General features: G+C 41.3%; 1 protein-coding gene across 4 annotated transcripts in view; it reads right to left on the reverse strand.

Moving 5' to 3' along the window:
- The window catches only part of LOC116841788, an 82,823-nt gene that overhangs the window by 43,623 nt on the left and 20,410 nt on the right, over positions 1 to 18,790 (reverse strand). For all 4 annotated transcript variants that reach the window (XM_032810158.1, XM_032810156.1, XM_032810155.1 and 1 more), the window contains exon 3: positions 2,107 to 2,424. In XM_032810158.1, coding sequence (XP_032666049.1) covers positions 2,107 to 2,424 — 318 coding nt within the window. The remainder of the gene's footprint in view (positions 1 to 2,106; positions 2,425 to 18,790) is intronic.

Genomic DNA, 18,790 nt, shown 5'->3' on the forward strand with positions numbered 1-18,790 from the left:
ATATATATATATATATATATATATATATATATATATATATATATATACGCGCATGTTTGGATACGAGCTGTTTATCTTAAAAGTGCTCAGTTCGGAAACAGTATGTATCTTAACGAGATGCAGATATAAGCTGAAACGCATCGTCGATCGCCTCGACGTCCGAGAAACTGCTCTAACATTCAAGCGAATGACTGGCGCGCCTCGTTAAAAATCTTCAAAATCGAGACTTTTATAAATAGCCACGGCTAAAGCCGAGTTTTCGAGCTCGGAGAGAAGGGGCAAAATAGCGCGAGTTTCACTCAGATATTTTCTCCGTGTGTAGGGGTTTGTGTATGTGACAGTCACATCACCATACTGCAGCGTGTTTTGCCTCTTATCGCCAATTTATTACTTCGCTGTCGCGTTTCGAAATGCTCGTTCGCTCGGCGCGCGACGCTCGACGTGGCTTTATTCATTACATATTCCCGTCGTGCATTAAAGCCGGATGTGCGCGGTAGCTTCCGTTATAATGTAACGGCGGAAATTGACCGAAAATTAACCGAAACACGATACCAAACGTCCAGCAATCTCTTCGTGTGTTAACTATGCGTGGGGTACAAATCGAAAGTTAATTAAAAGCACAACAGAAACTTCACTTTATAGACCGCACGTCACACCCTGACAGATCAGAGTGGAGGAGGGTGGGGAGGGTGAACTTCCGCGGTGCACAGAGAGTTCGCAATTAAATACGCGGTTGCCTAAAGCGAGACGGGGATAAATGTATCGCGGAAAATGCGCCCGCGCGTTATCGTCTACTCGTGCTGTATTTGCTCCGTATTCCAGCCATCGGATTTCACTTCATCCGATCCCGATGTTTATGCCGTAAAATACGGCGATACCACCGGTTATATAAGTGAGAATTTTCGCTGCGAATTTCGATTGCGATTAATGTCAACTGCAGTACCTGAACGTGACTCTCCACACGGGCACAAGCCGATTTTTCGTGCTTCTGAATGAAAATTATTCCGACTAGTCCACTTTGATTAATGATATTTCATATTTACGCTCTCTTGCGCCCCATCCCATTTATGACTTTCCAATGAGCATATTTTCTACATAGACTCTTATATAGGTAAAAGATAATTAAAAATTAAAAATGCATTAATATTTTTATTTTACATATATAAAAACATATGATACATATGCCCGATATATTTCTAAATTGCAATATATATTTTTATCACTATGTCATATTTTTATCGTTTATTTTATATCATTTTCGGTTTTTTAAACATTTATGCTTAAACTTTCATATTTTTTAGCTATCTTTCCCTTTACTAAAGATAGTAACATCATATATTGGAGACGTTATTAATATGTTATTAAGAAAAGTCACTTGACATTTTCATCATGTTTACTAGACTTGCTCTTCAAACTTGTAATAACTTTGGATCCAGACTCTGAAGCAATGTCAAATTGTTCATGATTGCTTTCAGATGCAATGCAGATTAATCTCGAATTATTTCAAAATTCTCTCATTATTTTTGAGATATGAGCAACGCACTTTGAAGGAGTCTTTTAATGGATAATAAAATGAACTTAAAAATTGTCGCGTTTTTTCGACGGAAAAACACAATATGTAATGCCCTCATGGATATACATAACAATATATCCTGATATATATGTATATTAGGGTGGTCCTTATTTTACTCTTGGTCAAAATTTTTTTTCAAATTTTTCCCGCGGCACCCTCCAAAAAGTTTCCATTTGACAAAAAAGAAATCCCTGCCAAACTTTTGCTCGATCGGATAACGAGAAGCAAAAGTTTGGCAGGGATTTCTTTTTTGTCAAATGGAAACTTTTTGGAGGGTGCCGCAGGAAAAATTTGAAAAAAAATTTCGACCAAGAGTAAAATAAGGATCACCCTAATGTATGTATTGTGTATTGTTAGGATATTATAGAATGTATGATTGTTATATATATATATATATATATATATATATATATATATAGTGTATTCCGATGCGATTATTATTAAAGTGACTGGAAACTACTGAACTTGAAACTGTCACAATAAATTTGGGGAGTTGGTTTACTCGGCATTCGTGTTCGTTACGACCTACTTACCAAGGAATACATGTCGCCTGTTTGCGAAAGCGCCGTAACGGTGTCCCATCCAAAGTGTTTGATCAACGCTATCCTGGCGGGATTGTGACTTGAGTCCGGGGCGACGGTACGCAGAAACAGTGGGAACTCGTTGGAATCCGAGAGGGCTGGTGCCGTCGACCCAAACGATACTTGAATGACGTTCCAATAGGGCACAATTTTGGCCAGTGTCTCAGTAACTTCGGAACAGGCAGTGCCGAGTAGAAACGGCATGAGGGGTTTCTTCCTCGTCGAGTACAATGCATGAAAGAATCTGTCGACAGCCACTCCGGAATCGCACTAAAAGCAAAGAGGCGGAAACGGGCTTCGTGTGAGATCAGCTACTAAATATACTCGCAATACTTCTTTACAGATATATTCTCTAGAGTCAAATTCGTCTGGCCGTGCAAAATGAAAAAAAAAGAGAGAGCATTCCATGAATTTTTTTATTTCCCATACGTGAACGCATATACGACGCGCGTTAATCGTCGGCACGAAATTGAAGCTCGCGTATCCAACAAATTGAAACGTTCCTATTCGAAGTAGATCCGGGATCGTTAAAGTACGACGAAAGAACTGGGTGAAAAGTCAAGTGTTATTTGTACATCGACGTGTGCGAGACTTCAAACTTGTCGAGGGGAGTGAGCGATTACAAGCGCCGTCATTACCGACGTGAAGAAAGCGCGAAGTATCACGCGTTCTTCGAGCTGCGAACGGTGGTTAGATGAGAGAAGCACCTAGCGCGCGCCTTAACGAGCAATTATTCAACGTGAACGGAGTCGAGGCGAGCTCGAAAGTGCATGGAAAAAAAATCTCGAGGATTTTCACGAGCGAATCTGACAGAACTGCGAGTTGAGAGAGGAATCAGGCACTTCTCGATTCAACTTTTACACGAGTGCCACCCACTTCACGTCTTGTTACGATTTCATTGGGTCTCTCCGAGAGGATACTCCCGGAAGTTGAAAGTCGACCAATCACTCTGCAAAACGAGAAATTGGGCCCTTAGCGCATCCCTTTCCGTTGAACGATTCGAGTAAACTTTTTCCAAAAAAAGGGCGATAAAAGAAAAGAATTGCCCCGACCGGCAGTACCGCTCACAACTTAACTCGATGCAATTAAAGTTCCGAAAATGCTGCGGATGTTCCGTCGAGAACTTGCGGCGGCGATATCGCGCGCATAAAAAGTCGAAGAGTCGACGATACGAAAATACGGGTACGCGAAAGTTTAGTCCGAATAGGATTAAGGTAGGGATTTATTTTTCAAAGGGTACACGCTGTTCTGTTATCTTTGCGGCACGTTTGCGATAGCAAGTCGCGTCCGACGATATTCTGAATGCGACTACTGGCTTAACGAACGTTGTGTGTCATGCATATCCATGACTTTTGCGATATCTCTATTTACGAGGACAATCAACCTGCGTAAACTCACGTTAGACACTCGCCGGTGGAGTGTGGCTAAAACTTACATTCCCATGTTCATTTCCGCGCACGCGGAAGACAAATTAATCATCGAAAAGGAAAAAAAATAACACTTAAAACACGGCTGTAGAGCCCGAAGACCTGTTGCGTATAAAATAAGGCGAGTATCGCTCGCTACTCGGCAGTGAATGAATACACGTGTAATACGAATATTTTCCGCGATGATAGGAACATTTCCGCACTCTAGATTTTTCATTCTAAAAGCCGCTCGGGTAATTTATAATTTCGAGACATTCACCCCGAAATATTATTCAAATAAGTACTATGTAGGTTGTTAATGATATATATGTTTTAAAATAACATATCTGTTTTCGAAAATTTTTTAGAAGTGTTTTACAAGTTTTGCACTGAAATAATATATGTATTTTAAAAGTTTTTAGAAAAGAGAGAGGGAGAGAGAGAAAAAGAGTTTCATACTTGTTTTAAAAAATTTTATATTTATTTTAAGAAAAATTTACAAGTTTTATATATTTGTTTTAGAAATGTCCGCATTTGTGGAAATTTATGTGCTCAATGGAAATTTTGTATTTTTATATACATTAGTTGAGATACGTGGAGTTATTCGCAATTGAATATTGGATTTAATCAAGTGCGGGAAATGGTGCATTCCCTTTGCAATTGATCGATGTTGCGTAAGTACTAGCCTTACATCGATCATAATTTATCTCCAATAATTAAGATGTCAGCCGTGCTTCACGCTGCGGTTGACACATATTCTGCTTTTCGCATCAGTTGTCAAATTAGTGGGGTAGATAATGTTAGTAATGAATATCGTTAATTGCGTCTCTGCTATGGACGACTCATAACGGAGCTATAATATCTCTTCACTTGCTCACTCAGTAATTTACATAATGACATCATCATTTTGTTCTCTTCATTTCATTAATGAATGAGAATTACGGAACTGTAATAGTTTCAATGCGCCATCATTAACGTCGAGCTTATAATGCAAATTTTTTCATCGAACAAAGAAAAAGATGCGATAATATGAAACAATTAATATTTCAGAGGAAGTTTAAAATTTACATGTATATCAATATTACACGCAAGTTTTTTTATATTATCTTCTTCCTGTACGATCTCGCGAAATAAATCAGATTAATTTTTAAAAATATCAAAATGAAAAAGAAGTCTGCTATTTTTGTGCATATGATCCGTTAAAACAGGAAATGGTGTTTGCAATATTATCAATCTAAGTCCAGTCTTCCAATTCACATAATTTCCACTTCAACCTGAAAACAATCAATATTTTCTGTTACAATAATTTAATTCTATTAAATAATTATTTTATTTCGCAGAAGAGAGCGACTTCTTGTCTCTCAGAAGCATTTATTTTATTTCATCTCTGTCTTAGAAAATGTCGACTATATCGAAGTAATCTTTCGATCAGTTCAGTAATGTTGAAATGAGGTCAACAACACCTGCTCAATCCCAAAATGCGAAGGTGGACTTCAGTTAAACATTAGAAAATGTACAATACGTGGGCGCTGTGCTTGCTTCCACATTGACAGCTGATTGCTCGACTACGCGGTCGCTGATTGACGCATGCGCATTGCGTTTTTCAAGAGTAAGAACACGTGCACGCGATGCGCAGCGCGTCACTATATGCAGCGTTTACTGTGATACTTGAGTGTGCCAAATTTTTAAAAAGTAACTCGTGAGCGAATTGATATAAAGACATGAAATAAAAACTAATCTCCTTAAAATGCGACACCGCGCGTTGTTTGATTTTTTATTAACGATTCAAGGAAGTGCCGCAGTCAAACTTCATGATAAATTTAAACCGAGACTCACTGCACGTGATCTTCTCTTTTATTCGTTTATAGAGCCGTTCTTTAGACACATAAAAGTCTGTTTTTGAATATGTATGCGAAAGTACCTTCAACTGACAACCGGATTAAAAAGAAAACACCGAAACAAGTGGAATTGTATGAACGAGAGAAATTATAGAAAACGATGGAATTTACAATGGTCTGGTGATACAACTACTTTGGAATGAATCATAAAGGTGCTACTATTAAATATGCAAGCGGTATTAACATGTACGTTGCAAAGAACAACGGAGCGCGAGTTAAATCGCAAATTGCACGAACAGCGTGACAGCTTTGCGGTTTAACGTGCCGTCACGTGACGACATAATGCTGCTGAGAAAGAAAGAAACATTGCCAATGTGCGAATCTGACAGCTGCGATGGCGCGAAGCCTTCGTGATAAATTGCTATTATCTTGAGAGATAGAGAGGATCAATGATGAAAAAAAATGGTATCGACATGGTGACGAATGAAAATGGATTCTTGAATCGTTCGCGCGTACTCTAGTATAAAATACGTGAAATGTCGCGACTCACGTCCACCGGTGAAACACTAAGTTCAAGAGATTTCTCGGCCAGCACGAAATCGGGTTGAGCAATTTCCAACTCACTTCCTGACGCAATGCGTGTATGCGCGTGGTCTGTAAGCATTTCCGCTGGTTGATGTGTTTGTCGCAAAATTGTTATCTCGTTCTTCCACGATACAGTCGTCAGTATATTCCTCGTAAAACATATACCCATATATAAGAAAATATTATTTATTTTCTTTTTTCATATAAATTGTTTTCAATTTCAATTTCTTAGTTCCTAAAATATTGAATTGCGTAATGAGTAATTTTTATTGATAGAGAGTGAAGCGATTGTATTTTCATGTCATTATAATTTTGTGAAAGAAAGAAAAAAGAAAGATGAAGGTCATAGATCAAAATGGCAGATATATATTGCTTCCTAAAATTATAAAAATTCGAAATTACTTATTATATAGCCTAACATACAGTTAAAATAAACATGTTTATTAGTGGTCTCAAACTTTTGATCTGTAAGTAGTACTTTGTTATAAGTAGTATATATAAGATGATAACATTACATATAAAAGCATAGTCAATTATTGCAGAACGTCGATTATTTCCATAAAATTCTACAGACCTTTACTACAAAATCCTCTACACGTGTACCGAGCTTGTTCATGCTTGTTTTACGTAGGCAGACTTGCTTTTGAGATTCCTACCCTCGAGATATAGAATGCGCATATATTCGGCAAATGCAAGTAATATCGTGATCGTACCGACAGAGTTGTATAATCTTCGCAGGAGAAGGGTGGTGAAAAACAGCGCGCCTCTCGAGGGAGACGGATCCCTCGGTGAGAATGAGATTTGTATCGGCCGTAATTACTCCTAATACTCCTCTCAAACTTTCTCCAAGTTTAATCTGTAGCTTCCGTATTTCGATACAGTGAATGCGTCACCCTTTTTCTCGTTGTTTAGTGGCGCCCGCTCGCTCCTCTTTATTTAACGGACAACTCCCGTGGCAGATCCTATCTCCGCCATTTTGTTTTTCATGCGCACGCTCTCGAAATAAACTGAATGAATGAATGATGATTGCCAGCTTTTTACTACCGTTGAAGTGTTATGACGGTTGTGCGCTACCATACATCGGCAAGTTCTCACCAATTTATTCACCGCGGTTTGGATATTTTTTATCGTTCATATAATTTTTGTATATCATTACTATGTGTGAAAAATACGTCAATTATAGTATATATCTTGCATGCAAAGGAAAGCTAAAGATCTCATTACCTTCTATACCATTTTCACGAGAAATACCTTCATGTATTGAGGAGAGCTGTTTGTGAGAGAGAAACTTTACGTCTGTTAACTTTTATCCTTTGGTTCTTAACGCAGTTCTCCTTACGAATGTCTCTGTTTCGAAAATCGTGTTGCCCGCAACGCGCGAGAGACGAATTAAAAAATGCGAATTGCATGTACCGTCGCAAAAGACCGAGCATCGTTCTTACGTCGCTGCACTTTGCTGGCTTTTGTAGTAACAACGTTTGAGCAAAAAGAGCTCGAGCTCGGTCCACATCTTCGTGAAATGTTTCCTGCCACGTATTCCACGTCACACGCATTCGCAATTCCGCAGTAGCAAGACGCACACCTTCCGCACACGTCCCGAGACATGAGATTTGATAAAGACGCCAGTTCCAAATGCGGCGTTTCGCGCGCGTCTTATCCGATAGCTTCTTGCGAACTGGCTGTGATCTCCATCAAACGACGTGCGGTGGAAGCCAGTACAGTAGCAGACATTCTTCAACATCCCGCTCCTCTTATCTACACACGGACGAGAGTCTCAAGAGAGAATGCCTTTATCCTCTTCAGCGCGTCTACGTCGAATAAGCCCTTTAGAAACGTCAGACAATAAACGTCCTCGTCGCCTAGTCCTCCGAGATCGTCGTCGTATCGACGTCGAATGGGAAAATACAATCCGCCGTGTCCACCGATAGTTCTGTGCGATATCAACGATGCGTGGCACTCGCGCATGAAGCGGGCATGAAGCGGGCCAAGAGTCTCTACGTCGAAGTTCGCTATCGACCGGGGCCTTTGAGAAGCCGAGCCGCTTCATGAATGGGGGTGTAATCGAGACAATGGCCGCGCGACGAGGAGGCGTTTTGCGCGGTATATTCTTGTCGAGGGGTCTGGACGTGTGCGAGACAATGATACGTGAAGTAGCGGGTGAAGACGATGAAGAATAAGGTCGGGAGTAGCGAGCGCCCCGCGAGAATGGAGACCACTCGTCGAGTTTTCGAAGATCGATGCGCTGACCCAGCAGGTGCGCCGGAGGGATGTTACCGTTGATATCTTTTTCTTCGGGTATTTTTCATTCTTGCTGCGCTTCTGCTTCTCCCCCTCTCCCTCCCTCTCTTTCTCTCGTTGCCGTCGCTTTTACCCGCGTCGCAAAAATCGCTGATATCATGGTATGTATACGGGCGCGAAAATCGCTCTCGTTCGTCATAGACCAAGACTGGACCGATGATAGGCCAAACGCTCGTTGGTCAGACTCGGAATCTGTTCCGCGGTTAGACACCGTGGAAGAAACAATTGGGATAATGCAATCAGCCGCTGGATAAACTCCAAAACGTCTGCAGCACGCCGCGCCGCGTATCCCGTGCGGCTTTAATCTCCCTGTTGCTGCGAAACCGCGTGCTACAGCTCGTATGAATCATGACGCGCCCTTTTTGTTTCTGGATGAACCACGCGGCCGTGGATGAGCGATAAACGAGCGGTAACACGTGTTTCCTTCCGCGATATCGCGATTAATTCGTTGCGAGGGATGAAAGTGAAAGTGCCGGTGGGTGGCGCGTAATTGTTCCAGTATACTGCATGGTTCAAGCGAATGTATGGTTGAAGGAAATGAAAAAGGCGAGCTTAGGAGAGAAAAGGCCTAATTCCTTTTTCCGGTCTTTCTTCTCGATTAGCATCATCGTTGATGGACGTGGAGACGGAGTCGGGAGGAGTGACGGTTCGGTTGTTTCATTCGGAGACCATTCTTCCTTTTCACCTCGCTTCTATTCTTTTAGTTTCCCCCAAATGAGATTTCCATGGGACAATTTCTCCGAGCGAAATCGTTTTACGATCGTATCTCCAACGTCAATAAGACAGGAAAATCGAATGGATGACGACAATGTGATTTTAAACCCATCAATCAGAATGTATGCCACCGTTCTATGATGGATGCTATGGAAAGTGCTCGCGAGAAGCAGATATAAAGGATAAACATATAATTTTATCATAGCTGCACCCTTCGCATTTCTTCGTTCTAGACTTCCCTCTTTATTCAATTCGTGAAATCAATCCCGTCCGCACAGAAAGAATAGTCGCAGTCGTAGCGAAAATTATCTAGATATGAGAAGTTAGTTAAGATAGATAAATGAATAGCACAAACACTGCGATATCGCACATCGCGATGTTTTTTATTTAATCAATATAGATGAAGCAGAGACAGAATGTCTGGACCATTTATGAAATTTAGTAAGAAAGTCTCTCTCTGGCGCCCATCCGGATTAACCAGTCGCACTTCTTATAAAAATTGACTGTGGAAAATAACAAAGACTAGTCAAGGAAAGACAAACGAATAGATACGAATATAAACGATAATATTTCACATTTGGTTATCCATTGTATAATTTCTTCCTGCTGAAGAGAATCCAAAGATTCAGGAATGAAACACACGCCATGAGAATATAAAATATAATTGTTTTTAATTATAGTAGATTGTTGCCATGAGAATATATAATATAATTATTTTTAATTATGGTAGATTTTCTGTCTATTTATGTTATTATTATCTATTTCACCCACCAATATTAGCGCTCGGCTGTTAACAGCACAAAGTTAAATTTACGTTTATTCCTAAAACGTTTATTTAATTTAAACTTAAAACATTCTTGTTGTTTTGGTCTTATAATAATGGATATTTAGACTTTCAAAACATAGAATATATGTTCATATTCAATATATGTACATATATTTCATATTCAAATATCCATATTTGAAGGCCAAAGCAATAAGAATGTTCAGAATTAGATACGTGCCAAGGTATCTTTTACGATCTTTTACAAGATCGATACGCGGAAAGAATAATTTTCAAAAAGACGACGAGAGAGGGAGAGAGCCTAAAACCACCAAACGTCGCCGGCATAGATAACCGTCGTCGCTGCGTTGCTCGTGTATTTCTCTGCTACAAAAGGACATCGGTTTCTATTTTTGCCGGGCGATTCTCATCGCTCGGCTGCGTTCCGTGCCATTGTCTCGTTCTTGTTGTTTTGTTCCAATATATGCCTCCTTCACCATCCATTATCGTGTGCGGGTGGCGCGCCGTCTGCTTGAAAAAACGGCACGCCGTCTTATCGACGGCGACGCCAATTGGCGCGTCTGATGCTTTTCCGCCGCGTATTTTTACTGCGAGATCGCCGCTTGTCAACTGTTACGTGTATCGATATACAGGAGCATCTTGAAATATACTGCAGGCAATCTTCGCGCTCATCGAAAGTATCTCGTAGGCGAACGCAACTTCATTATTCATTTCGATCCTTTTCATAAACTACGTGAAGGAACTACCTTCCCGATTTTTTATCCCGGGGTTCGTTCCGTTTGTCGCGCGCTTCATCTCCATCTTTATTCAACATTTTTTCAGTTCGCGTAAGGCGGACGGAGATGTGGGCGACGACTCTCACAAATCTCTCGCGATAGTGCTATCCTATAAAAGAATGCCGAAGAAAGCTCCGTTAAACTCCACATTCGTATGCTTGTTTTTGTTGTCACCATGCGTGTCTCCCCTCTGTCATTACTCGTATTGTCGGAATTTTTTTATTAACCTTTTAGCTGCGGCGCGTTCTAACAAAAAACTACCATGCTATGTGTGGCACAATATTCGCGTATCAGTCGTTAAAATCAGAACGCGCGGGTTGACACGTGGCAGGTGCTTACGAGTGAACTGAAGAGCAATCGTATTTAATATTGATGATAAAATGTATGTAACACTATAATCAAAGTAATATAATACATTCAACAATAAAAAGATGTATTATTCTCAGTGAAATCGACGTAGATTTAAGCTTTTTGTACACATTAATGGAGATGTATGATATATATACGCCTTTCGTAAATGAGTGGTTAGGTTAGGTTTCTGAAGGTGTATATAAGCTTTTCGTAAAGGGTTAAAGTATGAAATCATACTGACAACGTGACGCAGGCCGGTGTTTATCAATTCAACGAAAAGAAGTTTCTTCGGTGTGTCAGAGATGGATTTCGAGAACGTCTCTTAATGAACAACGAAGACGTTTTAACATACATGTCATATCACACTCCGTTAATAATTAAAAACAATCATTTTTGCCTGAGTTCAATCTGATCATTCGACTCATCTGTGCCTGAAAGTGTTCTGGATCTTCGGTCAGCAACGGCAAGCATTTTACGACTGCACGAGTTTGATGTAGAACTTTCCGATATAATCGTGTCCGTAAAACGATACGATCGAAGAAGGAAGCATCTCCTTGTACGATGCAATTGAAATCAGCGAAATTGCTCGATTCACGACGTAACATCGAGCAAACCTTGGCATTTTCAAGACGGTATACGATTTTTTACCTAAGGGGAAAAGTGTATCGGCATTGCGATTCCTCTCTTTCTCGATGAAATTACGTTAATTATCGTGAGAAGCTTCGAGTGAAGTTGCTTCGCGCAAAGCGGAAAATATCTTTGGGCGAACCGCTCGACGTCACGACGGTACATCGCCGCCAGCGCTGTTCCCGCAGGAAAATTCGCATTGGACTGAAATCTGCGAAATTGTGTCAGAGCCGCGCTCGATTTACAATTTAACGAGTGTTCGTGAAAAATCCTTGACATTCTCCTGCCGCCCCGTAGTGATCCTTGAAGGAATTCGGAGGATTCTGTGAGCGGCAGCCCTTACCCTAACCGCAACTTAGACTTTCAATTCGGCGTACTCCTCCTCGTATATGCGTGAAAACGCGTGCTCTGAAGGACAGAGGTGAAACGTAGTAGACAGACCCAAGGCAAGAATGAAAATTCTCCTCTTTCTCCCTCTTCTCCACATCCCTTTTCCCGGCTCCGTTTCTCTTTTCTCCTCCGTAACAAAGAAAATAATCAGTACTTTAGATAAGTCGCCAGTTGAGAGGTCTCACTGAGATGAAGCTTGAGAAAGTAACATATAATGCCGAGATCTAGATAATACCGATGGAAAAATGGCGCTTCTTACGAATTTGCCGGTGACTGTAAATTTTTTTCTCGTCGCGCGGCACGAGAGAGAGGACGTTAAAATATCATCTTCATCGCTTCGCTCCGCTCGATGTGTATTGCGCTACGTACTTACATTAATTGGAATTATTTCTATGCGATGTGCTGAAAAATCTGATGAAACTTTTCACCACCAAACGATGCAATGCCACGCGGAACATATTATTTGCGCTGCGTAACCGGATCGTATAAACGTTATATCATATATAATGTGTTTCTAGCAAGCATTTGAACAATTTGGCGAAACGCATCGGTTAGTATTCCGCGTGACACGCTCTATACGCGATCGCAATTAACAAAGACAATAGTCAGTATTACGTGCAATTAATACCGAGGAACATTGCATGTCACACACATTTGATGCTACCCTGAATTACAGCAACAATAATTATAACATTGCCAGCTTAGTCCTTAGTCACAGAGATAGCACTACCCTCATGATGAAATACAATGTGGTGCCTTTAAATGAGTTTAAATTACAACTGGCCGCGCCAAGATATACATGACTTTCCGTCTGAACAACCATGCATAACATTTGCATTTATTAATAATAATAATAAAGTAACTTTCATGTGGAAATCTTCGTCAGAAGGTTATAAGTCGGTTTTACTTGAAATTGCATGATTAATGGAACGTGTGTGTTAATTTAATACTCCGAGAGTAGCAACCAAGCTCATTTGTGTCTATGTCATTCGTTTCTTGGAGATATTTCTTTAAAAATCACTAGAAATAAAATACTTAACGATGTACTTTTCACACAGAAGCTATGTAGTCTTCAACTAGAGGGTTAAAAGAAGTTTCAATCATTTTAGGGGATTTCTTCAAGCACCCAAGGCGAGAAAAATCGAGGGAGGATTCTGTTTGCTAGCTCAAATATAGCGAGAATACGTTGTCACTCGGAGGATCGACATATAATTAAGAAACAAGAAGACTTGCGAATATTAACTCTAAAACTCTAAACATCAAAAAGTTACGTGAGCCCTAAACATGTTAATAAGTTTTACCCAGAGCATTTTTTCATTTCCTCATCACTTCTAAAAAAATAATCGAAATTTAATTATTTTTTTTTTAATTAATGTAGGAAACATCGAGGAATTTGAATTTATTAATGCTTCTGCAATTCAATATAATTGAAAAAAGTTATAATAAAAAGACGAAACACACATGTTTTTAAGTGATGAAAGGTTGGTCCGGGCAAATTTCATCCGTGTTTAGAGTTCTAAGGTTAAATAAGAAGTAATGATAATATTAATAATAATAATAGAGAGACCATCAGCAAAATCTGTCGTTGCTTATAAAGACGGTTTCGAGACGATCGCGGTTAAAATATCTTGAAATTGATATCCGGGTTAGAGCATATCTGTCTTTGATGTTATAACGGATTTACTCGATACTTGTTGGCTGCTTACAAGGCAACTTATCAGAGAGGATCCAAGGGATTGCGTAGAAAGAGGATTTTCCGCCGGCAGATAATGGTAGAAGAGCAAATCAAACGAGATGGGCCGGTAACGAGGGAGGGAACGCACGAAAAAGCCAAAACGCTGCAGCCGCGCGCGTAATTGTCCCCGATTCTTTAAATCGGAGGGGATCTCACTATCCTCGAAACGAATTTTCGCGCTGGGGCTTCCTTTGATTGAATTCCACGCCGCTGACTTTTCTCGATTTCACATCGTTCATAGAATGTCAGCGATGTGCGCCCTCCGAGTCTCTACCTCGCGTGCGCTCGAAAAATAAAAAAGTCCTCCTCCGGGCGCGGATACCTCGGCGGTAATAAAAATCTGGTAACTTCGCTACATATGAAAATTTATGATATCGCGCGAATTCTCGTCATTTTCCGGAATTGTCAAAGGACGTCAGCGTTCTGTGATACGGCTATTCAAATGTTCCTCGTGACTTGCGCCACACACACACACACACACATAACTTGACAAAATAATTGATCAGACACGGTTACGTATGATCAACACTTTCGCACTAGCGTCGTTTAAACCGGATGGAAATAAGCACCCAACTTATGGGAGCTTAAAATACAATTCCGACAAGTTTTTGCGCGATGAAAATCTCGACGGTGAAACTTTGCGGGAGAATTACGAAAGACTCGCTTTCATCGTTTTTATAGATATAAGTTGTTGTAAGGTCGCAGCGTCGCCGCGTATACACAAAGTACAATGATGGTGGGAAGCGATCAGGTCCAAAGAAATAACGTAAGAACGCTCGGGTAGCGTTGCGCGTGAATCCTACCCCTTTCAGAAGTTGGAGCGTAACACTTCAAGTTCCACGCTGCACCTTCGCGAGTAAATCATCGTCGCCGTTAAGTGGCTAACGAGTATTTACAATTTAGCCGGTTCCCTCGCACTCACTGGGAACTCCATCCACCTGTACCTATTGTTTTACCAAACACCGATGTCCCGTCTATCAAATCTAATTCACGTCAAACTTAGATTGAATTTATTATGAACTGATTAAAAATAAATTTCATCAATCGATAGATTATTTGACTTTATATATGACGATTAATTACTTTTAACTACTGTAATTCGCCGATCATCTCAGTCAAAGAGGATTTTAATCGATTAATGTCTAATACTATTGAAAGGAGCATTCTACAATGGAAAGGCTTAATTAGCGATAAGAGGAAAGTTACGGTATTTTGGACATTTCCACCGTGGCTTCACCGAGTATATTCGGCTTTATAGCAGCTCTCGCTGGAACAATCACATTTGCAGCTAACTGAAGTGTCTTTAAAAGGATTTGCTACTTTATTGTAAGTTGCTCCTGTGTGGTAAGATGCACACAAACAAAATAAGTACGTGTGAGCCGAATAATGGCAAGTCGAGCCGAATAACCCAAAGTACCGTAATTTTGTAAGACTTTTTTTGAGTGCACCGTCGTTCCTATCGCGCGTAATTCGTTCCCACAATTCTCCTCACGTGAGATAGCAAATCGCGTCGAAGTTACGACTAATCTGTTTTTGCGAACTATTAGCTGCCCCGGCCTGAGAGACTGACTCGCGGATTTGCGAGCACGGCGATCTGAATTCGAAAGTGTCGCCAAACGCGGCGCGGTTTCACATGCCGTGAACGCGATTAGTTTTAAGGGCGGCAATTTGCGACCAGCGGGAAATTCCGATTATTCCGCGAGCACATAGCGCTTCGTATGCCGCGAGGTTCGCGAGGCAACCGCTGTCAGTTCTCCCGTCCTTCTCGGGCGCACGCTGAAGGATTTTAAGGGTGTGCGTCGGGTATAATAAACGTTCCGGATGGATCTCATCGCGGCAGGGAGAAGGTCACACGACGACCGCCAGCAATTAATCAAAGTTCCTCGCTCCTTCGTGGAAATGGTGCAGGGAAACTTACCCTCGCGGCCACGAGGTCCCGAGCATCACGCGCGCGCTTCCGAGATAACGATTTCCTGCGCGCGTAATCTCACGCATCCGAGCGTGAAACCACACGCGGGCTAGAAATTCGCCTGCCAGTTCTCAATTGATCAAATTGATACGAAAAATTCAAACATGTCCAGTCGAAAATCTCCAATCTCGCAGCCTCCAGTCTCAAAGCGAAAATTGCTTTTAAATTCTATTCACCGATCCATTTCTTTAATTTTTCTGCGAGTTATTTTCTACGATTTATCTCGAGATAAATTGTTGTGAAACTGACGGTGAAAAGATTGACAGACGAAATCGAACGAAAAATTCTCGACTATTAAGGAGGATCAGAGGTAAGAGGAGACGAAAAGGCCGTGGTGCAAATTGATTCCTGTATGCAAGGATGACGATGATGATGATGATGATGATGTCATGTTTTACCAGCGTAAACGTGTAATCTCGTTATCAAGATGCGCATCCACCTGTGCTTCATGTCCTGATGAAAATGAATTTCGGCGGGACTCGCTCAAGGGTGTTATTAATGCGTACGACGATAATCGAGCGATTACACGGACAAATAACTCTGTTAAACTAGCATCTTCAGCGCAAAAATTGAGAATAAAATCGGGAATTAAATGCTAATTAGATGCCGCATCATCAATTTTAGTACACGAACAGTTTAGTAAGAATTTGAGAACACGGTTGTGTACATCATTCACACACCCGTTGCTCAAAAGTTCATATTAGATCGACGAAAAATGCAGCGCCTAAGTATCAAGTATATGTAATCGAAATATCTGCGCCCAGGATCTAATCTAGAAGCGAACCAAGTTTCATAGTAAACCACATCGACGTAGCTTTATTAAAAGATTCTCTTCTGATCTATTGGCGCGACGAATCAACCTCAACACTTTAACTTAGCTTTTCTTACCCATTTCTGTATCTGTACCTATAGACAGTGATAGCAGAATGGAAACACGACCTTACCTTGAAACTGTAGTGGAGGAGATAACTCACACAACGGAGAGCCGCGTACATGTGCGCTTCGCGCTTTAGCTAGCGCACATGTACGCGGCTCTCTCGATTGTGTACGTTATCTTCTCTCACACACACTTATACGGTTTCTGTGAAGACGCATTTCCATTCTGACGTCACTGCTGCCAAGCGTAGCGAAAACGCTCTAAGTGAGTGGGGAGACGGGCCGCGTGCTCCAAGAGTCACGTGGTAGGTGAGTGGGGTAGGTCCAGGTTGTGTTTACTTGTTTATACGCGTTCTCGCTCTCATTTCCACAAATGCAAACAGATAACATTGACCTTGCTGAAGTTGCGACGAGCGATCTATACAGCGCAGCTCGATACGATCGTCGATATTTTCGCTTGTAGAACTTGTAGCACTTCAGATAAGGCTCGTTGAAAAGCTGAGATATTCGTGCTTCTGATGGAAAGATAGTGGTTCTTCTTAGAAGTGAAGATTTATTAGTAAAGTGAGATTTTATCGCCGTGTATACAAGAAGATTAATTAGCAAGTTAATGAAAACGGTGAATAAAATCTGAATTGGGGCGGTTAGTTTTTGCAAAGCTCAACGTATAAAAGTGTTCTCTTTCTGTATTTATCGAGCTGTTGAGTAAACATTCAGCATAGTCTAAAATGAAATTAACGTTAAATTAATTACAATTTAAATATTTGTTGGTAGAATAAAATCCATGGGTAAAATAAGGATTTTTCATGCAAAACTACCGTCGATGTGAATTTATGCATAATATATTAATTATAACATTCCGTAATAATAATAATAATAATATATTGGTGTTAACTCTTTCTCTTTTCCGACAAAGGTCGGGCGTATACTCGACTCGGTGCGATCGTACGGTTCAGAGAGATAAATGTTGACGCTGCCGTTATTATGTATCCCGCGATGGACTCGTTGAGACGGAAACTAACGCGGCATACATTTAAATAATCGCAGCACGGCGATATTACGCTTCTGACGTCGTCACGCGGAAATGAGAAAAAGACTCGCTCGAGATACGCATTAATTTTCGGGATAGTCGACACACACTGAGAAAAAAGTGTTTTAATAATCACATAGGGAAATAATTACTGTAAATTATGGTGAAAAAAATTTTCTTTTTATTATAAATCCTATAGTAACATCAGTGATATGCATACCTAATATGTATGTTGCTACTACTATTTTTGTGTTAAAGCAATCCAAAGATAAAGAATGAAATAAAAATTTGAGATCAAAAGTACTTACTATTTTAGTTAGATCAACTATTTCTTTTCTCAGATATCGCGCACGAGCGGACACATTTTTTCTTTCGACAAAAGTCGTGACGACCGTGTGTTGACTTTGGAATAAATTCTCGGCGCAATGTGTCGCGTAACACGAGCGTCTCCTCGTTCGCGTATGGTTTACACGAAAATTCCGAAATACGAGTAAATTTAATGTGTTGAAACTTGATCGTGCAAAAATCTATGTCCTTGGAGACCGAACAGAATCAAACAGGTATTTCGGCATGTTACGCGCTCGTGTAAATGTACGCTTATATATATGTACGTGTGAGTATAAGCGCTCTCTCTCTCTCTCTCTCTCTCTCTCTCTCTCTCTCTCTCTCTCTCTCTCTCTCGCAGTAATAATTTTCTCGCTTCCGTCGTTGGCAGTTTTCAGACGACTCCGTTACCTGAGGATTCCGTCCGCGTATATCCGACAACACCCGGCTGTCGGACTCGCGTCGGTACACACGTCGTCGGCGCGCACGCTACCGCAAAACACCTTCTCAAGCGGCCGCGGAGATAACAGCGTCGTCTAACGTGATCATTTACGGCGAAGCGAGAATTCACCGCGAGGCGCTTTTATGCGAGAAGAGTGGCAAGAAGAGAGCCAGGCGACGGCACTTCGAGGGAAGGAATGCCCGGACTGTCGAAAGGGGGCCCCGCAAATTACGCGCGTAATTCGTCGCGTTTTATCCGGGCCCCCGCGCGCGAGGCCCTGTGTGTGTCTTTGGGCAGGCCCGCGGGTTCAATCCCAGGTCGGTGATTACGGATCTTTGGCTTCGTGGAGAGCGAGCCGAGCTCGTAGGCTCGTCCCTGCGCGCCGTCTTCGCCGTCGCTACGACGGCTGGCCGCGCGCTACGCCGCCGAGGAGAGGACGGAATCGTCGTAAGCGCCAAATTGCACGTATGCTAAGTGGCCGCGATTCAAAT

The sequence above is a fragment of the Odontomachus brunneus genome, unplaced genomic scaffold (genome assembly GCF_010583005.1).
Source record: "Odontomachus brunneus isolate Ranch 3 - 2012 unplaced genomic scaffold, Obru_v1 Obru_scaffold_018, whole genome shotgun sequence".
Lineage (NCBI taxonomy): Eukaryota > Metazoa > Arthropoda > Insecta > Hymenoptera > Formicidae > Odontomachus > Odontomachus brunneus.